The sequence below is a fragment of the Hippocampus comes genome, unplaced genomic scaffold, assembly GCF_001891065.2.
Source record: "Hippocampus comes isolate QL1 unplaced genomic scaffold, H_comes_QL1_v1.1 scaffold126, whole genome shotgun sequence".
Lineage (NCBI taxonomy): Eukaryota > Metazoa > Chordata > Actinopteri > Syngnathiformes > Syngnathidae > Hippocampus > Hippocampus comes.
Window position 1 is genome coordinate 190,611 of NW_017805409.1, and position 26,501 is coordinate 217,111.

Here is a 26,501-nt window from a genome sequence, read left to right on the forward strand (position 1 = left end):
ATACGCCACTCCTGTGAGATGGATGCATGAACTCGGCAAAGAAGAAGTGCTCACGACCACACATTTTGACAAATTGAATAATACTTGGGAGGGAGGGCCATTTTGTGTCGGAGGAAAAAAAGTCTATAGATCTTTGAGTTCAGCTCAAGAAAAATGGGAACAAAAAACACAAAAGTGCAAGGACATGAACTGCTTTTTCCATTTCTGGCATGATCGTTTTCAACACATTTTTTCTTCTTTACCATATCCGGTAACCCTCTGTGGTGTAATGCGAAGTAGCGATTCATGTCGTTGATTTATTTTGCTTTGGATAGAAAAAAAAAAATAGATGCACAGTTGAAAAAATATGAAGCGCCCACATGTTCCGTGTGTACAAAGGTTTATTGAATCCGATAAATGTAATAATAAAAAAAAAATCACCACATGCTATACAAAGATTTGTAGTGAGCAAAACTGTCGTCTACTCGTCATTTAATGTAGAACGTTCCTATTTAGAGTCAACCAAAGTCCCTTTAATAATACATACAAAAATAGAGTTGGTAAAAAAAAACAATGTGCAAGGCAAAGATTAAACACGGGGACTGAATGTTTGGGATTCAAAGGACTGTTTTCGGTCATACAAAGTTGAATGACAAAAGCAAGACATTTTTATGCGGACAAAAAGAGGGTCCAAGCGGTTCATTCATCCATTGCCTCCAAACTGTTTGATTTGACCAAATAACTCTCTCCTCTTCATTGTACACCCGAATGTACGCGTGACCGAAATTCCTCGCCCATGTATGTGCTCATCGCCTGGACAGGTCACCCCCTGTGAATCAAGTTGAAACAATCGTGGAGCAGTGAGTAGCAGAAAGCGAGCAGGTCATTGACATTCCTTTGCGATGAATAATAGGCAACGTTTGCACAGCTTGGACGGTGAGTTCTTTGTCTAGAAATACTTTTAAAAGTCAGTAAAAATTGAGCAGGAATGTGGCAAAATGTTTTGGGGAGCGTAAGGAAGCATTTTTGTTTTTTTTTTACAGTCACAATTCAGATTGTTCACCTTTGTAGGCACTCCAGGTTTACTGTTGAAACACTGAACTGATGATATGAAAATTTTCTGCAGACGCATAAGCTATAATTTGCATCTAACACAAGTCGTGTATGTAAAAACTCTAAGTGGGGTTGGGGGGGGGGGGTGAAGCATCCGCATGCTTGAGGTTGCAATCATGAGAAGAGAGCACTCACACATATCAACTGATGGCAGCTGGTCTGTCTGCGTGTGTCAAAGATTGATTGCCATGGTGACCAAATCCGTCAGACGGCGTTGTCTATGGGATTGTAGCACTGAGAAGGGAATTTGAGCTCGGGGGATGCTCCGAGTTGTGCGGCGGCTACATCCAATTAGCTTACGCAATCGGAGTTGGGATCTGTGATTGAATTATTGATGGGGGAGGCAGGGGGAGGGGGGCGCTCAGGCTAACATACATTCCAGGATGGCTGTGTGAAAGTGTCATTGTAAATGCGCATCTCCATGTCTTTAATCTTATAGGATATTTTGGACATTCCACTTTGGAAAACGCTTTCAAAAAAACTCTCTGGCAGTATCAGTGGCCAAATGCAGACAACAATCTTTTGATTGCAAAACTGTGTATGGCCCTCACCCATTTCTGTCATAAACATCTTACTTTGGTGCCATCTTGTGCCAAAGGAACTATCTTACAGTCAGTTGAGGAGTTTCATTGCATTTACACGTCGCGGCATCTGTCAGCAACTGTCCGTCTCGAATGCTTTCAAGTTTCTTCACATGCACTGTTGTAATGAGTGTCGCATGCAATGATTTTTCCGTCTCCCTCAATGCTTGCACCACATTACAATAGGAGACGGACATTCAAATCACTTTGGTCGCGTTCGCTTTCCCTCACCTTGGCAGCTGGTGCACTCGCAGCTGTGAATGACAGGCAGGACGACCGGCTCGCTGTCGCCACTGTCGCACCGCAAGTTGAGGAAGCGCACGGGGTTGTCCGGGTCCAAACGGTAACTGCAGCACTCACACACAGACCTGAGGTAGGGCTCCTGTGTCGAGATTAGAGAGGACGCTTAATGAGCAGATCAAATCGACGCACGGGCGGGTCGGTCAATAATTTGTAAGAACACCACCAATCTCCCTTCCACGTGATCTGACCAATAGTATTGATTTGTGACAACTTGTGCGTTGCCTCGAAAGAATTGCTTCTATGCCGTTGCAATTTTTCAAATATGTGTGGCAGTTGCAGTCGTTCTCACGACCGCACGGATGACTTTTCGCAGCATACCGTTTCTTCACTGGTTACCATGCCCCGTTGCCACAGTAACAGTAGGTAATGACACATTTGGCTCAGCTGATGTTTATTTTTACAAATCTTTCAGCATGACTGGCTCTATTTTTAAAGTCGGAGATGTATGGATGCCAACAGAGAACAAAGTCGCCATGGTGATGCGCTGCGGTCTCTGCTGTCTTGCGAGGCGAATGAATATGAAAAAAAAAAACAACAAAACCTAAAAATAAAAAGGACGTTCAAAAGAGGCAGACAGAAGCTTTAACGAGCTCAACACGTGACCTCCAACATTCTCCTTCACGTGCGCGAATCAACATGTCTATATTTAGCTCAACAGCTAAACGGTGCATGTGCCCAAACAGAGTACGTCTCTTCGCACAAATGATCATTTGGAGTTAGACACAGAAGAGCCTATTTGCTGATCACTGCAACCCACACGACAGTCTGCCGTGGTCGGAAAATACTGTTAATAACAGCTGAGAGTTGCAGTGAAAGGCCTCGAGCTTGAAAAATTAGGAAGTCAAGGTACTGCCGTAACTTCAATATGACCTCCAAATTTGAGAGTGATCATAAACGGCTTCGTAGCGCACATTCAGGATATCGCTCACACCATAATGAAGCCGTATGCCGCCGTGCGGGGAAAATAAACGGCCCGAGGATGCAAGGGGAGCTCGAACCAGCAACGTTACGAGACAATAACTGAACCGAGCTGGCCCCGGGCCAGCCTGCTTATGAGACGGACTGTCTATAATCAACACGCATGACTGTGTGTGTGTCCCGAGCTTCTCCATACCTCCAAGATGACATCCGTCCTGGACAGACAGCGCCCCTCGCAGAAGCTGACCTCGATATTGTCAAGCCGACAGTTCCCCTTTGTGATGTTCTTGACCTGCACGTAGCGACGGCACTCCGGCGCGGTCTCGTCTGACGCGTCCAAGCAGAAGGAAAGGAGGCACATGAGGGGCGAACATAAAAACGGAGGCAAGTTAAAAGAGCAAGGAGGAAATAATTGAGACTATCTGCTTCGATTTGCATAAAAGGAAAAAAAAAAAGAGGAGGACAAAGCCAGAGGAAAGTAGAGCCTGACTCTATCCTGGGGAACAAAGTGACACTGCTTCACACTTAGCATGTGAAGCAAAGAGATTTCAGGCCAAGTGGAGGTTGTGCAACCCTTCCTAATTGGCCACTGCGGCACAATTTAAAGAACCACAAAGGATTCTCCAGAATAGTCCGCTTCATATATTCCCCGGGTTGCATTTTCTGCACATTTCTCATTTACCTGGAAAAGGCTTCCTGCAGACTGGACAACAGCTGCCCGGTTCCTCGACTTTGACTTCCCCCTGAGCGAGAGGATGCAGTCCGTTTCAGAATCAAGCAGTATCAACAACGATCATGAGATTCAACCATGAATTCATCCGATTTCAATGTCAGATCTGAATGCAGGCAAGAGTGTTAGCTTTGTGCCAACATGCCATTTGCAAGTGCAGAACCGTCACCAGTGCGAGGAAATACCCACAAAGTTGACCGGAACACAGATTTTGGAGTTTCAGTCAATGTTTACGCATTACGCTACTTTTGCTATTTCACTGACCATTAGATTTTCCTTTCTTTAATGGAAGGATATGAACAATTTTGCCTCTGTGCTAAGATGGAGGCGTTGAAGCCGCCAAGGAGGCGAGATTTGGTCCAAAGAAAGAGCCGCCTCGAGAATGCACAGCAACTCAAAGTCTGACAGCGGACTCGCGACCCCTGCTGAAGCCGAACCTTGAAACTTCAGCCTTGTGCATCAAACATCAACACAGCTGACTGTTCACCCCGAGGACATTCCCTCCCACTCAGCAGCGACCACCATTCTTCCCTCAGGGATGGCAGGAACCGACTCACTAAGAGGGTGGGAGTGCATGAGCGGAATGACTTGAAGAGCTTTAAGATGGCAGATGGGATGCATGTGTGATGTGTGAAGTGTTTTTATTAAATGGAGACGAGGGGCTTGAGAATACTGGTTCAAGAAAAAAAAAAAAAACAGCCGCAGACCTGTGTGCACCACATGTGGAACGCGCAATAGACTGCCTACCTTCGAAGCTCACCGTGCAATCAGCTCACCTTCAAAGTTTGACCTGTCAGCAGATTTTATTTTTACCCCGGCCTTCATAAAGCTGCCGGTGAGCTCAAGACGAACGTCGAGCAAAAATCGAGTGTGTGAAGCAAGAGAAAGAACAGAAATTGTTCTTCATTGGGTGTGTTTATTTGCATAGGAATTTTGATCACTAAATAAAGTTCCAATTCATCAAGTATGAACTTAATCGGACAATTATTTTGGGAAATCTTGCACTCAACAAATACTCCATATATTTATTTTAAAAAAAAAAACTAAAACTAACACTAAAACGAAAAAAAAAACCCTAAAATGTTGAAAATGAAACAAAACCTTGAAAAATCTAAAAATCTATTATATCCCTCGACTGAAGTCAAAGATTTACAGGAAGCATTAGGTAGAGCAAAGCCCAGAGCGCACGCTTGTGGGTGGATCGGGCAATCACATATTGATCCGTTCCAGCCAGTGACTTTTAGAGAACATATCCGACATTCTTTGGGGAGCCAAGAATGTGCATTTAAAACGAAATGACACATTTGTGACCACCTGAGACATTGTGCGAACTGGACCACCCCAGGGGAGCGTTCAGCAGATGGGCAGGCCTGCCATGCTGCTCTGGGAAAAATCTATTTGTCTACTTGTGTGTGCAAACAGCAACAGCAGGGGGGTGGAAAAAAGTATTTTGGAACAAGTAAGGGACAAGATTTTAACTGTGTTCCCCAGAAACCATTAAAAAAATAATAAATTATGTTTTCATTTGCATTTCCCCACATATGGGAATATTCGGCTGTTTCCTCAAGCATTTTTTATAGATAATAAGCGAGCACATCCACAGCGCGGGCAATGACTCAACTGTGTAATAAAGACTACGATTGAGATAAATGATTCATGGGGGCAAAAAATTGGGGAAAAAAAAGGGAGGAGTCATCATTTCTAAAAAAGCAAAATTGAATCTAAATAAGATTCCGCTGTAGTTTGTCTTACGATGATTGGATCGATATCTGAGAAATTGACGCACAGGGAGGTCTCCGTGCTAAACAAGTTTGATCGGCCACTACTGCACGGTGCACATGTGGGCTTTGTATTTGGAACCCGGGGCCTTTAACTAACCTCCGAAAACCACAACTGTCACATTGCAAATAAAGAACAGTTGTGTGGATCCCATTGACGCAGCAGCACAAATTGGTTGTGTATTCTGCAGATGCAATATGTGAAAGAGGGAGCAAAACGTATGTGGAGAGACTTTCCGTCGAGTTCAACTGTTGTCAATTGTTGGCGTGGAAGAGTAAACTTTTGACTACAGAGATATATCTTTGCCTTTAATCAGATATCCTTCCATGTTTGTGAAATCCACGACAAGCCCGTTTAGAGTCACGGGGCGAGGGTTGTCGAGTAGCCAACCCGTATTTCTCACAAATGGGTGAAGGCTTGCCAAATGTATTTTTCACATTACTGTTTCGCTCAAAAGAAGCAAGGACAAGCAGATTTTCAAAGTCTTTATATTCTAAATGGAAATGTACAAAACGGGAAATCAAATTACTGAGAAGAGGAGGGTGGGGGGGCAAAGCAAGATGCTGAGTCATGGTGTATTTTGCGTGATGGCAGTATGGGAACCGAGAGGGCCTATAGTGTGTCTGCAGCCTACGGGCCAGCTAACACAGTGAAAGATGAAGGTCTGCCTGGGTTATCAAACAACCGCCATTATGACTTGTCCTCCAGGTACACTACAGTAAATAATTTTGCATAAAGCAGTATTGCTGTCCGATGCAGATAAATGCACTAAAAGGTCCATTTTAAAAAGATGAGAACTTTATGCTGTTCTTAACAGGGGGGGAAAAAAAAAAGCCAGTCTTTACTTTTTTTTTTTCCTGTGGTGTACCTTTATACGGCACAGTAATTCAGTTGTGGCCGGCGCTTACAACAACCACGCAGTCAAGCTAATTTGGATCTAATTTGAGAATAATAGCGACGCTCGTGTTCAGAAGTTGATTAAATGCCAGCGAGCGTGTCTCACCTCATCACAGTGGAGTTCAGGGCACTTTGGCTTGCACAGTTTCTTCCCGTTCACGCAACGACATGACAGGCAGTCCTCCTCCCACTCTGATCCTGCCTGGCTCACACACACAGAAACAAATATTCGCCATTTACATTTTGACTCAAATTTCTGTCCCCGGTCACTGAATTTTTGATGAAGTGCGGCTGGCTCGGATAGCTCAAGATCAATGAATGACATTGCGACATGTAGTGCGTCGCCCTCACTGTTGTTAAAAAAAAAAAAAAAAGGGAGCTTGCAGAGCCACGTTTTGACAACGTAATTATAAGAGCATGTACGGAAACGCGTTAGATAGAATGCACGGGCCAGCGCATTTCTGTATGTTGGCAACAGCAATCAGGGAGACTTCTTCGGTTCGGCAGATGGAAAGCACACTCCACGGGGTGATTTCGCAGCTCACACTCGGCGGCCATTTGGCATAACAGCCGTGAGGCGGTTGATTAGAAAAGCCGTTGAGGGTCTTTAGAGCGACATTCGTCATCGCATGCTGACAAGTAAGAGGAAGCGAGGAAAGCCGGCAAAGAAAGAATAAAAAAAAAAAAAAAACGTCATTGAGAGAGATATCAAGAAAAGGGGATCTGACCTCTTGTCAGCGTATGATTAATTCTCATCATCCTATAATATCCCTTTCTTCATAAATTATTCCTGGACGGCTTGCCCAGTTGCGGTCAGAGTGCTGGCTTTATACAGCACGGCATGCATAATTGATGGCGCTTTGAGCAGGAGAGGCACCGTGGTGTAATACGGGCCCCGGGGCATGTCACTCATCTTCTCATCGGCCCTTTATGAGTAAATAACACATGCTGTTCTTAACAGTGGGGGAATAAAACAAGCCAGTCTTTACTTTTTTTTTTTCCTGTGGTGTACCTTTATACGGCACAGTAATTCAGTTGTGGCCGGCGCTTACAACAACCACGCAGTCAAGCTAATTTGGGTCTAATTTGAGAATAATAGCGACGCTCGTGTTCAGAAGTTGATTAAATGCCAGCGAGCGTGTCTCACCTCATCACAGTGGAGTTCAGGGCACTTCGGCTTGCACAGTTTCTTCCCGTTCACGCAACGACATGACAGGCAGTCCTCCTCCCACTCTGATCCTGCCTGGCTCACATACACAGAAACAAATATTCGCCATTTACATTTTTACTCAAATTTCTGTCCCCGGTCACTGAATTTTTGATGAAGTGCGGCTGGCTCGGATAGCTCAAGATCAATGAATGACATTGCGACATGTAGTGCATTGCCCTCACTGTTGTTAAAAAAAAAAAAATGGGAGCTTGCAGAGCCACGTTTTGACAACGTAATTATAAGAGCATGTACGGAAACGCGTTAGATAGAATGCACGGGCCAGCGCATTTCTGTATGTTGGCAACAGCAATCAGGGAGACTTCTTCGGTTCGGCAGATGGAAAGCACACTCCACGGGGTGATTTCGCAGCTCACACTCGGCGGCCATTTGGCATAACAGCCGTGAGGCGGTTGATTAGAAAAGCCGTTGAGGGTCTTTAGAGCGACATTCGTCATTGCATGCTGACAAGTAAGAGGAAGCGAGGAAAGCCGGCAAAGAAAGAATAAAAAAAAAAAAACGTCATTGAGAGAGATATCAAGAAAAGGGGATCTGACCTCTTGTCAGCGTATGATTAATTCTCATCATCCTATAATATCCCTTTCTTCATAAATTATTCCTGGACGGCTTGCCCAGTTGCAGTCAGAGTGCTGGCTTTCTACAGCACGGCATGCATAATTGATGGCGCTTTGAGCAGGAGAGGCATCGTGGTGTAATACGGGCCCCGGGGCATGTCACTCATCTTCTCATCGGCCCTTTATGAGTAAATAACACAATGGGAGTGAATAAGAGAGAGATAGAGAGCGCGTGAAGGGGAAAGTATGATGAGGTTCAAAGGTAGGCCACAATGAGGCGGGCACAACGGTCGCAAGGTACGAGCTCGGCCACGGGTCTGCTTACGGTGTGAGCCGGCACGGACGCGTGTGCGTGTTTACCTCCCGCACGATGCCCTGGTCATGGCAGGGGCAGAGAGCAGGAATGACGCACACGCCATCGGTGTTTCGGTAAAGCCCCTCCTGACACACGCAGCCTTCTGACGAGTGACTGCAGTTGATGGGAGTCGGGGAGTAAATGTCCTCGCAGCTCCTTTCGCAGAGTGGAAAGTCTTCTGACAAGCTCCTCCGCCGCTTCCATCGCTCTCCGGCAGGACACGCTGCAGAGGGGGAAGAGTCAGTTAGTGATGAACGGGGTGTCGGGGAAAAGGAAATGAGAAAGGGAAGATAAAACCAGAAGATGACAGGACGGATAAGAGGAAAAGGGAAATAGAAATAGATCAGTTAAGGAAGGCAAGTCGGGATATCTAAAATGTGGAATTGCCTTGAGGATTGATGGAAGCGCTTGGCGATGAGTGGAAACAGCGTACGTTTGTCTTTTTATACAATACAGTCATACCTTGTCCGGGTATAGTTCGTCCCCTGACCAATCGAAATACCATGAATCTATTTCCGCCCCCCCCCAAAAAAAAGCACCAGCATTTTGTTGACGTGATTTTGAACTTTCAGGTTCCAAACCTAACCCTAACCCTCAGTCCGAATATCATTGTCTAAAAGTAACCCAGATGGGTCGCCCTCTTACTCACCACAATCTGGGGCCACGCAAGGAGCAGTGCGGTGGTCGGAGCCCTCACACGGGACCCCTCCATACTGGTTCGGCCCTACCACAGTTCTGGTGGAGCTCTGTTGTCCTGTACCACAGCTAGCTGAGCATGGACCCCATTGGGACCAGTTGGACCACTCACAGTCCACTAAGAGGGTGAGAAGAAAGGTTGTGTGAAGACAGTGCAATCATGCTGCAGTTTTTCACAAAAATGCGAATCAGTCATTCACTGTTGTTTCATCCGCTCCACTCAGCAATAACCCTTTAATATTACATTGACCGTACATGTTTATTAGCATAGTGTAGGCTATGAATATAGTTATATTTGACGAATATATTTTGTTTTATTTAATTTTTTGATTTCACCTGTACCATCTGTCCTAGTTAAAAAGCAGCTTGCCCAGGCCCTGCCGCGGAGGCTGAATTAAAATGACCGCTACTCCCCCATGTCATTGGTCAACCAGTAGATTACGAACCCTTTGACAAACACATCGTACTCTTGACATTTGCCACTTGAAAGAAATGACACATTTTTGATTGCCCCCGGCGCTTTCGCTGCAATAAAGGCGAGATCCTACAAAGTGTCGTCGCCGCTTTTTGACATTAAAAGCTGAGGCAGAGCATCACTCACCGTCGCAGAGCTCGGAGGTGCAGTTAAACACTCCTCCGCGACACACACTGAGGACAATTGGGAGAATTTAGAGTCATGTCGAAGTCCTACAGGACATGCTTTTGAATAAAGGATGACTAAACAGTCATCACATAACACAGATGGGACATACAGTAAGTACAGTGGTATATTCAGTAAAAAGAGATGAAGAGATTGATAACAAGTACAAAAGCTCAGTTGATTTCCCCAAAATAACGGGTGTACCATGTGTTGCAGTGATACTGGACGGATGTTCCAGGCGACAGGACTTCTGTGCTCATATTCAATGTTTGGTAGGCAATCGGCAGAGAGAGCAGTGAACAGGGGCATTCTGCATGGGACACACACAAGCCTCCATGCAAGACCTGGTTTAGACGAGGAAAAAAACAAACCAAACAACATTGCACCTAGTATCACAATGCATGCAACTGAATGTGGAATGTCGAAGTCCTACAGGACATGCTTTTGAATAAAGGATGACTAAACAGTCATCACATAACACAGATAGGACATACAGTAAGTACAGTGGTGTATTCAGTAAAAAGAGATGGAGAGATTGAAAACAAGTTCAAAAGCTCAGTTGATTTCCCCAAAATAACGTGTGTACCATGTGTTGCAGTGATACTGGACGGATGTTCCAGGCGACAGGACTTCTGTGCTCATATTCAATGTTTGGTAGGCAATCGGCAGAGAGAGCAGTGAACAGGGGCATTCTGCATGGGACACACACAAGCCTCCATGCAAGACCTGGTTTAGACGAGGAAAAAAACAAACCAAACAACATTGCACCTAGTATCACAATGCATGCAACTGAATGTGGAATATCTGGATACTTTCACACAAAGACACATGAACAAGTATCCAGACCTGACCAGGTGGGCACGAGCACCCGGCGTTGCAAGGTCCTGCTAAACACTGAGTGTTGGGCCACAGGTCTTCACAAGTAAATGGACAGGAACCGGAACATTCACTGAAGACTTGGCCATCCGGACACTCTGCAATTTACACCATACATAATATTCATTTACTCATCATTAGATATTTCTTCATGTAAATCAATGATTCTGCTCACTTAAACGTTGCAAGATTTTTAAAAAAAATTTTTTTACAGCGGTTGTAGTTAGAACATTTGTGAGAAAATGATTTGTATGATATGTATGCCATAAGACGGTGGAAAAGTTCGACTTTCCTATTCGACAGGGCTATGGCCTGACTAAATGAAGCTGCTTTCCGAGAGTCAACATTGTTGCTTGGCAGCAAGATACCAAAATATGGTGGCAGCGCTCTATTTTTATCGTAGACAGGGCTTCAACCTAAGCGCAAAACAGCAAATAGGTGATTTCTTTGGTGAAAAATGGAGTATGAATGCTCAATATACCTTAAAATATTTTGCTTGAATTCCCAACTCGAAATTTTAGTCTAAGCAATTTTGAGTTCACCCAACGTGTATGTGTATTAGGTAAGCTGCACCGTAGAGCACATGACCCAAACATAATGTACGGTAAAAATAATAGTTTATTTCAATCCGGGTGATTTACGAAATTGTCCCACTTTGAGAGATTTTGGAAGTTACGCTGTGTGATATTGATTTCGTTTACCCGTTCCGCAACGGTTGCTGTTGCAGACAGTGTGTTGTTCAAGTGGCCCAGCACAAGCGGCCCCGCCCGGCTCTGATTCCCGAAGGATTGTCCTGTTGCGCTCGGACAACCCACTGCCGCATGTGGCGCTGCACTCGCTCCAGCTCGACCATTCACTCAACAAACATCCCACTGGAGGGGGAAAATATTACAAACAACAGATTGAAATCCAAGAGAGTCTCCAACGCATTGCATAATTAGTTGACATGAAAGGATGATGAAGACCAGGGCACGGGCGCAAGTCGCAGCTTTCTGTCTGGATGGTTTCAGAACAGGAGGGTCCGCCCTCTCTGTCTTGGCACAGGCGCGTTCGTGTCCATTGGCCACGCCCACACGAAACGGAGCAGGACGTCCATGGGGTCCAAGGCTCATACACAGGACAGGGACGATCGGTGCACGCGAGAGTTCCATTCTCACACACGCTGGTGAACAAAAAGGAACTTGAGAGTTGGGCGCCATGAACTAAAAGGAGCATTTGTGTCCACATTTCAGTCACAAAGCGCTTGACTGTGTTTTACTCACCAGGTGTTGCATTCCACGACAAGCCCTTCGTTAGGCATGAACTCCAATGTCCCATTGCCCGATGGGATACCGCAGCGACATTCTGCCACGGGCACACAATGGCTGTCCTGCAATAGCTGTCCCTCTGGGCAACGACAACCTGGGAAGGGAGAGCAGGAAGGAAAGCAAAGCCTGTTGTTGTGTCGAATCAAGAAGTGTCACTCATTTATGTGTTTGACTGTATTTGTACCATTCGAGAACAGGCGGATAAGTGATCGGCAACCGGTGCTCTGTTTTTTTTTTTTCCTTCCTTTCCGATGCGTGTTGTGGAGTGGAGTGTCTTTCATGAAAAATGTATGGAAGTCATCACATACCTGAATGACAGCGTCCTTGGAGACACTGTACATGCTCCCATAAATCAGTGCAGCTGCGAGGACACAGATTGGCACAGGCCTCTTGGTAGACACGCCCCCTGTCTTCACAGTGTTCACCTTCCATACGGAACAAAGTCTTTTAAATATATGCCTGCGTGACACGCTTTTCCTTTTTGTTTGGAAATAGAGAACACACTGCTCCACAATAGCGTTCGTCGGTATACCCGGGCAAAGTCCCGTGTTGCAGCTCTGGCTTTGAGTCTGCTGGATCCGGCAGAGGGGTCCTGGGGGAGAGGCCAGAGGATGCCTGTAGCGCTGCCTGACTCCACCGCTGCACGGTTGGGCACAAACTGTCCAAGCACTCCACGCGCTCCACTGACATAAATCTGAAACATGGAAAACATGACCAGACCGTTATTATCAATGCCAAAATTCCAGTGTTATTTTTTTAAAATTATGACACGAACCACAGGAATGGTTGCTGTTTTTGTAGTCTGGCCATTGTTTGTTGTTTGTGCACGAGGCATACTGAAGCAAATAAGAGATGAGTTTGTGCTCCCAAAATTGAGTTGATTGCCATTTACATAAATCAATTTCGAAAGCTCTTGTTCCAGGCCTCCCTGTCAAATGTTTTACTTTAATTTCCACTCGGGCTTTAGGTGGATGACTGCAAATCCAAACGCATTTCCGTACGTGCTAATCATGAATCTCAATTTCAAAACAATGAGCTATGAGCATATGTTTTCAGATCGCTCCATTTATTCAGATTTGCTGTCTTAACAGCTCAACCTTAAAAGAAGATTCATCATGATCACACAAACAAAAGTCACACATGGCATTTTGAATGATCGATTTCAAGTAGGAGCCCCGTAATCTCACATGGTCAACCTGGGTAAATGAAGCTGTTGTTGAATGTACCTTGGCACATGCTGTCATCCGGACACAGCCTGTCCTCAACTTGTGGATGTGGACACTGATTTTTCTCCTGCTCTCCAGGTACTGGGAAACCAGAGTCAAAGTCTAAACAGGCCCGGAAACGCCTCTGGACTGAAACCATTTTACTTCCGTTGACAGCCCCTTCCAGGAGGATGCTGCTTGGGTTCAGGGAGGAGTAAGGCATGCAGGGAGAGCACGAAGTCCACTCCGACCATTCACTGAGGATGACTGAATTAAAAAAAAAAAAGAACATGAGGTTTTATGCAATGTAAAAACCATCAATGTTATTATTCAAGCAAAAAAAAAAAAAACATGTTACCTTCACACTCTCTCATGTCGCACTCCAACATCCCGTCATGGCAAAGACTGAAGACATGCAGACACAAAAACAGACTCACTCATATCCGTTCACAGCAAATTACTTTTGAAAATAGTGACTTATGGTACACGTGACGATTGCAACATGATGCAGCCCAACAATCCCTCACAGTTCTTTCTGCATTGCAAGCAAAAATGGACTGATTTACAAAACAGTGGGCTCTTAATAGCCATCGCTGACCAGGTACTGCAGCCGATAGCAACTGTAGACCCCTGAGGAACAGTGACCGGCGTGGGCGATTGCCCCGAAGGTCGGTCCTGCAAGTAGATGCAGCCACAATGCTCTGATGGTACACAGCTACCATTCTGCTGCAGCAAGCCCTGCAGGAACAACAAACAGCATTTGTAAAATTAGATTAGGGACTGTGTTACTTTCTTATTTGTCTCGATGCTTCTGTTTTCAGCACCGGAGACTGTATCAATCGAACGATGCTCGTGAAGATAGCAAATTTGAAACAAAACTGAACTAAGCGGCCTTCTCTCTAATTGACTGATGCTTTTCATAGGTGACATTCAATGATTTATATGTTGCATAAAAGGTAAGCCTTAACGGTTAAAGTTATCACCCTAACTCCTGCTGTCACGTTCCACCACTGCAAGGAGCGACTTTCTGTTTCATATTTCATTACCTGCCCCCCTTACTGCTATATGTGCATGTTGTCACTTCACCACAGAGCATTTTGCAATCAATCAAACCTGAAAGCTCACAAACTTAGCTAAATAACATGATGAAAATTGTCATCGCAGCACATATCAAAGTGATAGATTGCCAACCGTGTCAGATTTCACTTGTTAACGTTGCTTTAATGCTGGTGTGGTCCCATAAAGTAGTCACCGTAAACACCATGGACTTTTAAAATACATGATTTTTAAGCAATTACATTTCAAAAAGGCTTATATTAGGAGTCCTGCGTTTTTTGTTACTGAGATGGAAGACATAATTAAGTATCGTAGTTTCACCAGAATGGAAAAACAGGAATAACACTGTATGAAATCAGTCTTCATCAGCCTTGCTAGATGCAGTTGCAAAGATTCTGCTTGAAATCTATTTTAGGTTGGGCTTGTTGCGCTGGTGTTTGGAGTCAGAAGAAACCTCTGCATCGAAATTACCGGTGGACAATAGCAGCCGGGTGTACACTCTCTGACCCCCAGACACAGGTCTGTACGGCCATGGAGCTCGCAGTGCTTCTCACAGGGTGTGCCACACGGGGAATACACAAACGGCGCTTCACATTCTGAAAAAGCATGAAAAGATGAGTGTCAACATGGAAGTATAAAATCAAACAACTATATTTACCCTGAAACAAATTGTTGGCAAAATGCAATTAAGTTAGTTGTATATACTTTTTACACTACTAGTGCGACTATCAATATTGAATACATGCTCAAAAGATACATGCCATCTTAAGAAAACACTTCAATGAATTATGACTGTATATAGTACAGTACACATTGTACCGTGTACTTTGAAAGCTCACCATCACAGTGGCTGAGGCTGCATGGTTTGCTCTGTGTTTCAACAGGGGTGCACTGCTGCCCCCTGGTGGCCGGGGTGACAGCTACACGGTAGCGCTGCTGCCTCTGAGACTCACATGAGCACGGAGACCAAACGCTCCAGGCTGACATGGGGCATTCTGCAAAAGGAAGCAAAAGCTTTGACTTTGACTCATCTATTAACAACAACTTGCACTGTACTTCCAACTAATATTACGTCATGCTGCAGAGTGGAACATGCGGTTTGCACTCCTGCCTGACAGTTAGTTCTGAGGTTTAGTTTTCCTGTTCGTTTTATTTTTTTAACCAGAGTGGTCATCAAATAATATTAAAAAAATAGATCAGATTTCAATAAAACCGTGATGCCGAATTGATGAGTAAATGTTGCTACAAAGACGCTACATGTCAACATGAGCACCTGGACATGGCTGTTTGAAACATAGCTGATTCTCTTCTTGCTTCATCTCGGCTTCAATCTCAGCAGGACACGCTGCAGTTCCTCCCTTTCCGCAGACGCACACCCGACGCCGCACCACAGTCCCCGCCCCGCAACTGCGGGAACATGGTGACCACGGCGACCAGGGGCAAAGGTCATCTGAGAATGGTAAGCAAGGGATCAAGAACCGTAATTACACTCAAATAGCACATTTGAGGGAACTACAGACCCAGACAGGGAGCAGCGTGACATTCTTGGTTCTGTCTCTCCGGACCATCACAGTGTGAGCCATTGTTACGAGGTGGCGGGTTGATACAGGCTCGGGTTTGAACTTGTGTTCCTTGTCCACAGGTCTCTGAGCAGTCAGACCACACTGACCACGGAGTCCAGCCACCGTCCACTGGAATTAACAAAGAAATGACATGAACAACTGTCCAACTGTTGAGAAGATGTGTCCCTGCAAATCACACACTTCAATTAACAGACTGATTATAAGTTATGTTTCTTCAAATTTAACCAAACGGGCATAAGATAAATAGGCCCGCCCAAATAGCTTAACTGTACTGAATATTATTCAAGTAAATATGACCTACCTCTACAATCGATGTCTTGGCAGTAATCTCCCTCTGGAGTGCATGTGCTAGAATGTAAATAGCGGATGTTCAACTTTCTTGCTCATGTTCAATAAATGTAATGTTTTTGTTTTTTTTAGACATATCTCTCTCTCTCTCTCTCTCTCACCATTGTTTACACGAACCCAAAAGCCAGGTGTCTCCCACATGTAGCTCCTGGTCATCATGGAAACAAAGAGGAGGGCAGGGCCCTGGCTCACAGGGTTTATGATTGACTTCCTCAAATTGACAATCTGTTCCCTCGGTTTCTGAGATGAGAGATCTGAGACACAGCATTTCAATCATGCGTTACGGTCACACAGACACGAAACAAACAAAATAAGTTGTGTCGATGAGAAATGGGGCGAGAAGTTAAAAAATGGTCTCGAGTGTCAATATTTTAGTGAATGTCTAATTGGTTCTGATTTGGACATTGTCACTTTGGAATGTGCGCAAATGTACAATCGTGAGCAAAGGTTTTGTGGGATGGAACCTCATTTATAGCTTCCTGGTATATCACTATGACCTTAACCTAGATATAATGATTTAGTTGACTGCAGTGTACCTGTATCGGGTTCTCCGTCCGTGACCACAAGTAACGCTACATGATGCCCAATTGGACCAAGAGCTCCAAGTGCATGTGGCCTGGCAGCTGTGATTGGTGCAGACCAACTGCCCATTGGTGCAGCTGCAGTTGTTGCAGTCGATCTGATGCCCGCTGCCAGCAGCCCAAATTTGGCCCTGCGAGTCCACGCAGTCACACTGCCACAGATGCACACACGCTCCATCCTGCTGCAACTGTCCTGGATGCACAGTGAGTGATCGACGTTGACCAATTTGGATGAAAGTGGACGATCTATCGGGGAACGCCCCTGTAGTCGTACCAATTGGAATTTGACCAACAAAACAAGCATTTCTAGCACGCGAAAGTGCTTGGATAAAATGCTGCTTCCGAGAGTGAAACGACATCATGCACAAGCTTAAAAAAATAAAATCATTTCAGAACCTTTAGGGCAGCGACATCCGGGTTGACATTCAGTGTTGGTCTGGCACTCAATGCCTTGCTGGAGGTCAGCGCAGCGCTGCGGACACTCGTTGGCACAAGACACGACCTCCTGTCCCGGCGGGCATCCTTGTTCATCTGACAAAGACAAAAACAGAAGGTCGAGAATGTTGCCAAAATGCTCCAAGCATTTTCAATTCACATAATGTGCCCCAAAGACATTTCAGAAAAAAAAAAGAACGTACTGGAGGAATGCACCCAATTTCTCGACAATAATGAGCTTGTTCTCAGATAACGCGTCGTGACATATGCAAGGTCTGTGTGTATTTATGAATATTTTGTTCATCTCACTCACCGCAGGGTTTAGTGTTGCATGGTTTGACCTGGTTTTTCTCTCCTTGGCACTTCTTTCCTCCGTTCTTGGGTGGAGGGCTGGAGCAGGAGCGGGTGCGTATGGAGCGGCCGCCCCCGCAGAGTTTATCGCAGCGGGACCACGGACTCCAACGGGACCAGCTCGCATCCACTGTAGATATGAACAATACACACAGACATGCTGTGAATGTTGCTTCATTAAATGCTTTCTTTTCTAATGACTTTCATCAATTTTCTCTGGAGCCAGAATCTTTTGCGGGCCGAAATTTGTGGCGAGGATCTGAATAAAGGCGCACCTAGAAATGAGTTGCCATCGCCGTCATGGTGGCTTCAAAAGAGCCATCTACCCTGCAGAGCATTGAGAAAGAATATTGAATGTCGGACTGTTGACTGTCTCACCACGGCAGGGCCTTATGTTACAAAAGCGGCGCTCTATATTTCCTCCCAAGATGTCGTCACACCAGAAGCCATTGGGCCCAGGGCCCAGGAAGGTTCGGATCCTCTGCTGCTGGCCCACGCCGCAGGAACGGGAACAGGAACCCCACGTCCCCCAATCCGTCCAGGTACAGTTCCTCTCCTCGCAATCGTCCCCAATGCAGAGCTCCTCACCGTCTGAGTCTGGGACAGAGGGAAAATGAATACTGTAGTTTTTTGTTTTTTTTCTCGCTCCAAGTTGGTCACAGGATCCATGTATGTCGTATCCATCCATTCTCAACATTGCTTATCCTGAACAGGGTCGCGGGGAGTTGCTGGAACCTATCTCAGCTGACTCTGGATGAAAGGGAGGCTACACCCTGAACTGGTCGCCAGTCAGTCGCAGGGCATATATAGAGACCAATGACCATTCACACCCAGTGGGAAGCGATCCCACGCTGCCCGCACACCAGTCCGGCGAGTGTACCACTACACCATCAGCGACTTTGTTGGATCAATGTTCACCAAACGCCATTGTTGGACCATCAAACCATGCAGCTTGATGAGCCAAATGCAAAACAACAAGAGGATGTGTTGTCTGAAATGAAAAAGTACATACCTGGGCACTGGGGGAGGTTGCAAGCTTTGTCTTGATGGGAGGCCCCAAAGCACGGGGGTTTCATGCACTGACGATAACGGGACTTCATAGCTGGAGAGCGAGCATCACTGCATGTTTTAGTACATGGACTCCATGTTGACCAGCCAGTGAAACCAGCATCCTCATCTATGGAATAAAGAAGTTGGGGTGTGTGTCTGAAGGAAGCATGTGAAATGTGTCAATCATATTTCCATTTACCTGGCAGGGTGGGTTCTTCTGTGGGACCAACAACTGTCAACAACATTAATCCAGCCATCAACACAAACAAAAAAAAATTCACTGGCAAATTATTGTGTTTTAAAGAAAAATGTCTGTTTACAACCTCTTACCTGGGCAGTCAGGGGCCTGACAGTAGGTGCTTTCAATGTATGGCCCGATGCAACCTTTCCCTCCATGTGCTGGAGCAGGTTGGGTGCAGCCTCTGGTGCGGGTTTTCAACCCAAGACCGCCACAGGACAGCGAGCATGAGCTCCAGGAGCCCCAAGGTGACAGACCGCCGTCAACAGGACAGTGCTCCAACGAACAGTTCCATTTGCCGTGCTCACAGACACTACAAAAGGAGAGGGGTGATTTTTTTTTTGTTTGTTTTTTTTAATGTTGGCATTTTGAGGTGAAACAGAACACACAGCCAGGTAAGGGGGTGCAACCCAAATTGTCGACTCACCATGAGCTGCAGTCATGAATCAGTGTGTCTCCAGGCTGGAGCTCTACACCTTCTGAGATGTTATGAAGGAGCAGAGTTGAGACTGGTGTGATGGAGACACTCTGGAGCGATGCTAGAAACTCCTCATCGACTAAACAGGGACACTCCTGAGATCACAACATGCATTTTAGCATACTCGAAGCAAAATACTCCGGCACATGCTTTTGGGAATAGGAAAGGAACCCACATGCCGGCAGACGCCGTTATGTTGGAAAGTGTGCAGGGGGCAGTGACAGCCTTCCTCACAGCCATCGGTGTAGCAGCCCTCCCTGCCGCTGACCTGGTCACAGCTAAAAGGGCAGCCCTCCCCTCGCTCACACTCCCTGTACAGCCTGCCTGGGGGGCAGCCCGCTTCTGCTCAACAAAAACGTTTGCACAGCTTTGTAAAATCAGATCAAAGGGCAGGGATGCTTCCCAAAATGACTTAGCAATCAACATTTTCAAAAATATTCACCCATTAATTTTATATCGCCCATCCTATTCCGAGTCACAGTTGAATTTGAGAGAAACAACCATGAAGACATGACACATAACATTAGCCCAGATAATATTTAACCCTCTGGGTTCCGTTCTGGCCTTTTGTGTCCATTTTGGAACAATTTTGACGCATATGTAAAAGTTCCCAACCATCCCAATCAAGTGTCCAGTGATTCAACGTTGCGTGGACTTACCAAGGCAGACCTCCGTATTGCAAGTCTTGCTCTGGCGGCTGATGCCACTGCAGCCCGATGAGCCGCACATTCGGAATCGAGACTGCTGGCCGCCACCGCAACTGACAGAGCATACCGACCATTGAGACCAGGGTCGCCAAGGGCCCACCGTGTCTAGGGTCAAGACAAAATGATACATTCTCATCAGTGTTTCTGAAAGAAGCAGCATACATTTCTGTGAATCAGTAAACTGCATGGGCAGGAATCCGGTTTCAAGAAAGTAACAAGCTGACATCATATTTAATTTTACAAAGTGGGTGAAAAGCGAAAACCATCTGCTGCACAAGCTGCAGGCACGAATACCTGTGCACAAATGTGTGTTGCAGTCTCTCTGCTGTTCACCAATTCCCAGGCAACCTCTCCCTCCACTCTGAGGAGATGGATTATCACACTGGCGTCTCCTGAAGTGAACTCCTCCTCCGCAGGAAACTGAACACGAAGACCAAATTGCCCATTGGCCCCAGCCGCCGTCCACATAGCAGCCGGGGAGTGGGTGACAGTGCAAAACCCCAGCTTGGCAGGAACTGAGGTGAAAAATGACAAAACCTAAATCCATTCATTGACTGTAACACTCTTAAAAACTCCACACTGGAGGGCATGAATCTTAGAACTGACAGGTCAACGTGCTCACCACTACACGAGAAATGTATGTAAAATGATCCAAACCAATTTTTGCAGTCCATGATGATTTCTTCTCCTTGACTTGCAAACTGCCACTCAGTCTCGCCGGGTCTGGAATCTAAACGACCTCAGTGGAGAAAAAAAAGTGAGGAATTTTGCTAAAGTTACACTTAAAACACTTCAATTTTCAGAATTTTTTATAAAGGACCTCTCACCGGCAGCAGAGATGTTTTCGTATTTGCAGCGACACTCCTCTCTGGTTACACACACGCCGTCCTGCAGGACCATGTCACCGGGGCAACCGCAGGTCTTGCTGCATCCTGGCGAGTCCAGGCACTCCGTGTCGCCATGGAGATCAGAACAGGAGCGAGGGCAGGGTTTGCCACAGGGCCATTCTTCCTGGCCTCCACCGCATTCTGCAAAAGGAAATACGGCATCCTATAAACTTCATCATTGAGTTTATGACACTCATTTCTGGGAATAACTGCAAACTGGACCATGATGAAAAAATGTGTTTGAGGTTGTCAGCCTTCAAGAAATCTTATCATTCAGATGCTTTGAAGAAATAAAAACCCGACCTGAGCACACAGTCATGTTGTCATGGCAACCACGACTCTGCATGCTCTCTCCGAGGCAGGGCAGACCACCAAATCGAGCAGGAGGGCTGTTACAGTCTCTGGTGCGATTGGAGAACCCGTCACACCCGTCGCACGCTGACCATGCTGACCAGGAACTCCAAGAACCGTGCACTATATCATAACGGCATTGAGAACAAGGAAGAAGCACAACGGGTTTAAAATGAGTTAGCAGACAGGATATTCCACCCTAGTAAACAAAAGAGCCAATCCTGCCTGGACAGAAGGTGATGACGGGACAGGGCTGTCTCTGGATTTGCGCGCCAACGCCATTGTGTATTTCCTGTTCTCCGGGACAAGGCTGCCCGCCAGCTTTAGGTTCCGGACAGCCACAGCTTCTGTAACGGGATACTGACTCTGCCCCGCAGGTCCTGGAGCATGGAGTCCACGTGGACCAGTCACACCAGCTGCCTGATACTGGAAACACAGAGAAACGCTGATGAATCTACAGCCAGCTCAAGTTGCTGAAGACACAGAGATCGGTACAAAGGCGATTTGCGTCCGACTCACCTGGGCAAGGGTTTTGCGAGCAGTTAAGCTTCCCTCCTTCACAAGTGCTGGAAAAAAAAAATGGAGAGCCAACATTCATTATGAAGGACTTCATTTTGTTCATCACCGCACGTGCGTGAATGCCGCCAACCAGTTGTTACAGCCATCAGGAGCCGCAATCACGTTTCCGGGCTCGAGCCGGCGTCCAGTTGTAAGGTCAAGGCAGGGGCATTCTTCGTGCTCCAAACAGACCGTTCCATTCGCTGACAAAACCTTTCCCTCGGTACAGTAGCACCCTGGCTCACAAAGCCACTCGCAATGCTGTTTAAGGGGAAAAACGCACCTCTAATAATATCCAAAATGTTTTCTGAGCCGGGAAAACAATAAGATGTGTTGACTGGAGGCCAACGATTCAGCAGATTTAGAGTGTTACATACAGCCAGGTCATCACAGGAGCGCGGGCAGGATGGTCCACAACTACTGAATGCCGTGCCTGGGACCTTGGAGCATGGCGCCACTGAAATCCCACCATGTTTGTTCCAATAGTGTTGTCATACAAATGTTATTTAAAAACGCATGACGATAAAACACACGCTGACCTGGACAGTGGGCAGTGTTACAGGCTTTGAGCTCAGATCCAAGCCCCTCACAGTAATTTCCTTCTCCTTCAGGGGTGGGACTGTCACAGTATCTCCTTCGGCTCTGAACGCCCCCGCCACATGACTTCGTACACTGCGTCCAGTTACTCCAAGAACCCCAACCGCCGTCACCTTGAAGGAGCCAAACGCATCACAATGACATTTTGGTGATAACTCTTTCTTGTACACTCCTCACAAAGTCATTGATAGTCAGTTATCAAAAGAGCGGATCATTCATGGCAGCACTGACTCACGATCACACGGTGCGGTGACACAGACTTTGTCCTCACGGTTTGGCCCCAGACATGGCAGGCCATTGCCGGAGCGCTGAGGGCTAGAGCAGAACCGATATCGGGACAGGAGACCTGCCCCGCACGACACTGAACAGTGACCCCAAGGGGTCCACAGTGACCACTGGCCATCAGCTAGGTTAAAAAAAAAAAGATTCAACAACGACAGGAGGATCAATCAATACACTACAAATAACTTGAAATAATGGAATTATCGTAATAATAATAATGGGATAATGTACGCAGAAATAAAAAAAAATTTACCATTGCATCTGGCTTGGGAACAGTTTACAAGTCTTCCTGCTTCACACGTACTGAAATATGGGCATACGAGTTAAAGTCAGAAACGCATGCAGGAAATGTTTGCATTTACTTGCCAGTTTTTGCAGCCAGAAAAAATAATGTCTCCTGGTTTGTGCTGCTCTCCATCAACGTCGCACCGACAATCAGACTCCTGGATGCATTCGCCATCCTGGGTACCGGCATTCAAATGCATTTACAAAGATAACGTACTTGGCATTGTTTTTATTTCCGAACAGCCGAGACACTGACCTGCTGGAAAGTTCCAGTAGGACACCGGCAGCCTGGCGTGCAGTTCCGACTGAGTTCCATCGTCAGGTCTGAACATGACACTGCTCCTGTCACACACTGTTTCCATTCCTGCCCCGGCGGACACACTTTGCTATCCCCTGAAACAGGAATGAGTACAAGGGAACAAATGAATAACCACTTTGCATCACTGAAACGAAGTGCAGAAAGTGCACCAATTGAATGAATGCTGACAAAATGTCACCTACTGGTGGATAGAAAAAGTCTACACATCCCTGTTGAAATACACTTTGACGAAAGCCTCATTTCGAGGTGCAAGTGTGTGTGTGTGTGTGTGTGTGTGTGTGTGTGTGTGTGTGTGTGTGTGTGTGTGTGTGTGTGTGTGTGTGTCATACCACATGGCTGCAGATTACAGGCACTGAACTGTTGTGCTGTGCCGTGGATTCTGATAGGCCCACTGGTTCTGGTCCTGTAACCTCCTCCACATGTCACTGAGCATTCTGACCACTCACTCCATGGTTCTCTGACACCTAGTACATATCGTATCATCAAGCCATCACTTACATGACTTGGCAAGGGCTGGATTCTCACTTACAAGCACACGCATGAAACAAAAAGCGACATTATGTGCAAAATATTTCTTCACCAAAACATGGCTCAATGCTGCATGTGTCCACCCCAACTCTGGAGCCTTCACAGGGACGACCCCCGAACTCTGGTGGGGGATTGGTTCCCGAGCGGTAACGCCTTCTCACGCCGACATCACATGTTCGACTGCAGGAGCTCCACTGAGTCCAGCTGCTCCAACCGCAGTCCACTACGAGGCACAGTCACTCAGGACAATGACCAATTACATTACAGAATAGGACAGAGAATGGCCTTATGGAAAGTTGTGTAAGCATGTATTTAATATTATTGATAGTCCTTCAAATTTTGAGGTTCTTTTTCTCGGGCCAAGTCACATTTGTTCGGCCACGTCTTGTACATTCAACAATAAAGCCACTCACCAGGACATGACGTCGTTCCACATGACATTTCTCCATTGGTGCATGTGCTGTTGAAGACAAACAATCCAGGCCAATCAGTCAACTGAATCAATGTCAGATTTTGATGATGATGCGGCAGCGTTTGACGAATACCAGTTGTTGCAGGCATCTATGGGAAGGGTTGCCCCAGCCGGGTATTGCTCCCCCCGATGGTAACACGGGCATTGGGACAAAGGCACGCAGCTGCCATTGAGCAAGTACAAGCCCAGTGCGCAGTAGCAGCCATCGTAACAGGCAGTGGCACACTGCACCTCGGCGGAGGTCATGTCCATACAGACTCGTGGGCATGGGCCTCCGTGATCCTCACATTCACCTGCGGTCATGTACATCATACCTTCTGGGCAAAGACCTGCACGCAAAAGAGAGGACATGATGCCTGCGTAAGACCACCATACACCACAGCATGGTCCTATTGAGGACTTGGAACAAGGTAACATCATACCTGAGCAAGGGTGGGCATTACAGTCTGCTGTCTGAATGTGCGGGCCGGGACAGCTTCTGCCCCCATGTTGCGGTGGGGGCGAAGTGCAGAATCGCTCTCGTGTTTGGACGCCAGAATTACACTCCGATGAGCAGAGAGACCACGCAGACCACGCAGACCAGCCACCATCCACTAGAATTTCAACACAATGAGCTTTTCATCGGTTGACTCTCGTGAGAAACGAACGCTCATACCTGCACAGTGTACGATGTTGCACGGCTCCTGCTCTGCGTTGTCTCCACCACAGATCGACTGAGCGTCAGAGTGGTTGCAGCTTCGGAATCGTTGCCTGATTCCTACATCGTCTGCGTGATGGAAACATGTCTTACTGCATTCGGACCAGCTGGTCCATTTACTCCAATTTCCAACGTGTTCGTCTGAAAAAACAAAGATTTATAGAGTATATGAATTCAAGTTTTTGATGCATTGGGAAATGATTGATCCGAACAAAAAGGCTGGATTCAACAAAAGGCACTCGCGCCCTTTAAGTCAAGTGTGAATGTGGGCGAATGACGAAAGTGTACCAGTGTCGCAGGGGATGGAGCAGCGCTGGACTTCAGCGGAGTCTCCTGGGCAGAGATGTCCTCTGAGGGATCCTGTCTGATTCACTGGAGACCTACCACAACAAGTATGTTGTAAACCTCAACTTGAAAACCTCCAAATGCATCAAAGTCAACAGGCAATAATCTCTGACAACTCTTCACCTGAAGCGCTGTTGGAGCCCAAGCCCACAGGTGACATCGCACGGTGACCATGACGACCAGGCTGACCACTGACAGGTTGTAGCGCAAGTGGAGGAGTTACAGATGACTTGCCCATCCTGGCACATACTTTTGGAGACAAATATACACTTGTGCACAATTCACTGGTGTCAAATATGCCACACAATGTGTCAAATAGTCTGAAGCAGCTATGAAACAACAAACATTCAGACGTGTTTCGGAGCAAAAATCTGGGAGTGATTGAGGCCACCCTCAAAGAGGGTTAGAATGGCTTTTGAAACCACAACATGGCAGCAAAGTACGTTTTTTTTTTCGATTAGACAAGGCTATGGCCTGACCAAATTAAACTCCTTCCTTATGTCGATATAATTCCCTGGCAGCAAGATGGCGCTAAGGCAATATTTTTATCGCAGACGTCAAACCAGCAAATACAGCACGTATTTTTTTCAGCAAATAATGGGGGATGGTTTAAGAAAACAAAGCAGCTAATTCTTAATTAGACAAAGCCAGCCTGTAATTCACTTTAAATGACCATATATCAGGCCTAACATCATTGTAAAGAGAATTACATTCACCAGCTGAAAAAAAAACTGCACAATCTAATGAGTCTAGTGAAGATCTCTCACAGAAAAAAAAATCATTTTCAGTGGTGTCAAAAGTGTTTTAAATCTTAAATTTATCAGACACCTCTCTGTATGATGCTTTGAATGCAAAATACAACTACAAGAGTCAACATTTTTATGTTTTATTTTTACAATCATCACATAATCTTTGTGAACCAAATGTACTGAAACATTTATTTGTGAGGTGATGACTGTTTTTAACAATGCTTCAGTTATGAAGACCAGGAATAGCTTAAACAAAAGTGCAAGATGAACAAAAAAAAAAGAACTAAATCTCACCATGTAGTGCAATGGTCCCTGCTGATTGTTTGTCCTGGCTGCAGGTTTTGGCCGTTCCAGTGACAGACACATTGGCTTGCACTCACACACTGTCCTCCCTGTAGGTACATTCCATTGGGACAGCGGCAGCCTGGGAGGGGGGTGGGGGT

General features: G+C 46.1%; 2 protein-coding genes across 2 annotated transcripts in view; both read right to left on the reverse strand.

The window, feature by feature from the left end:
* Positions 1 to 362: 362 nt before the first annotated feature.
* On the reverse strand, positions 363 to 21,345 carry LOC109518114 (SCO-spondin-like). The gene is made up of 38 exons (XM_019873777.1): positions 21,179 to 21,345; positions 20,816 to 21,016; positions 20,646 to 20,718; positions 20,283 to 20,503; positions 19,941 to 20,093; positions 19,457 to 19,623; positions 19,231 to 19,376; positions 18,896 to 19,116; positions 18,765 to 18,797; positions 18,528 to 18,692; positions 17,894 to 18,112; positions 17,478 to 17,645; positions 17,126 to 17,260; positions 16,685 to 16,922; positions 16,250 to 16,402; positions 16,102 to 16,148; positions 15,738 to 15,908; positions 15,491 to 15,667; positions 15,057 to 15,212; positions 14,689 to 14,813; positions 13,760 to 13,899; positions 13,520 to 13,566; positions 13,183 to 13,428; positions 12,489 to 12,650; positions 12,265 to 12,381; positions 11,912 to 12,050; positions 11,615 to 11,811; positions 11,351 to 11,521; positions 10,620 to 10,747; positions 10,360 to 10,499; positions 9,735 to 9,781; positions 9,087 to 9,251; positions 8,443 to 8,660; positions 7,448 to 7,543; positions 3,577 to 3,637; positions 3,091 to 3,221; positions 1,905 to 2,055; positions 363 to 808 (listed from the first exon to the last, which is right to left on the reverse strand). The coding sequence occupies exons 1-38, from the start codon at positions 21,219 to 21,221 to the stop codon at positions 786 to 788; spliced, it is 5,391 nt and encodes a 1,796-aa protein (XP_019729336.1). The 5' UTR covers positions 21,222 to 21,345; the 3' UTR covers positions 363 to 785.
* Positions 21,346 to 21,425: 80 nt separating this feature from the next.
* LOC109518079 (SCO-spondin-like) overlaps positions 21,426 to 26,501 on the reverse strand; it is a 13,759-nt gene continuing 8,683 nt past the window's right edge. The window contains exons 24-41 of the mRNA XM_019873694.1: positions 26,353 to 26,482; positions 25,433 to 25,558; positions 25,253 to 25,344; positions 24,923 to 25,105; positions 24,690 to 24,860; positions 24,341 to 24,596; positions 24,209 to 24,255; positions 23,848 to 24,018; positions 23,597 to 23,731; positions 23,205 to 23,341; positions 23,030 to 23,124; positions 22,917 to 22,966; positions 22,617 to 22,787; positions 22,324 to 22,494; positions 22,162 to 22,241; positions 21,876 to 22,045; positions 21,746 to 21,792; positions 21,426 to 21,652 (exon numbers count right to left, since the gene is read on the reverse strand). Coding sequence (XP_019729253.1) covers positions 21,426 to 21,652; positions 21,746 to 21,792; positions 21,876 to 22,045; positions 22,162 to 22,241; positions 22,324 to 22,494; positions 22,617 to 22,787; positions 22,917 to 22,966; positions 23,030 to 23,124; positions 23,205 to 23,341; positions 23,597 to 23,731; positions 23,848 to 24,018; positions 24,209 to 24,255; positions 24,341 to 24,596; positions 24,690 to 24,860; positions 24,923 to 25,105; positions 25,253 to 25,344; positions 25,433 to 25,558; positions 26,353 to 26,482 — 2,459 coding nt within the window. The remainder of the gene's footprint in view (positions 21,653 to 21,745; positions 21,793 to 21,875; positions 22,046 to 22,161; positions 22,242 to 22,323; positions 22,495 to 22,616; positions 22,788 to 22,916; positions 22,967 to 23,029; positions 23,125 to 23,204; positions 23,342 to 23,596; positions 23,732 to 23,847; positions 24,019 to 24,208; positions 24,256 to 24,340; positions 24,597 to 24,689; positions 24,861 to 24,922; positions 25,106 to 25,252; positions 25,345 to 25,432; positions 25,559 to 26,352; positions 26,483 to 26,501) is intronic.

Bases quoted from the DNA above. Each gene is read 5' to 3' on its own strand.
- LOC109518114 (XM_019873777.1), bottom strand. From the start codon at position 21,221: ATGCAGAGTCGTGGTTGCCATGACAACATGACTGTGTGCTCAG. The intron at 18,113-18,527 runs GTATGTACTTTT...CCTCTGTCCCAG, and splicing joins CAACCTCCCCCAGTGCCCAG to ACTCAGACGGTGAGGAGCTC. The intron at 15,668-15,737 runs GTCTGTAGTTCC...TACCATTCTCAG, and splicing joins TCACGCTGCTCCCTGTCTGG to ATGACCTTTGCCCCTGGTCG.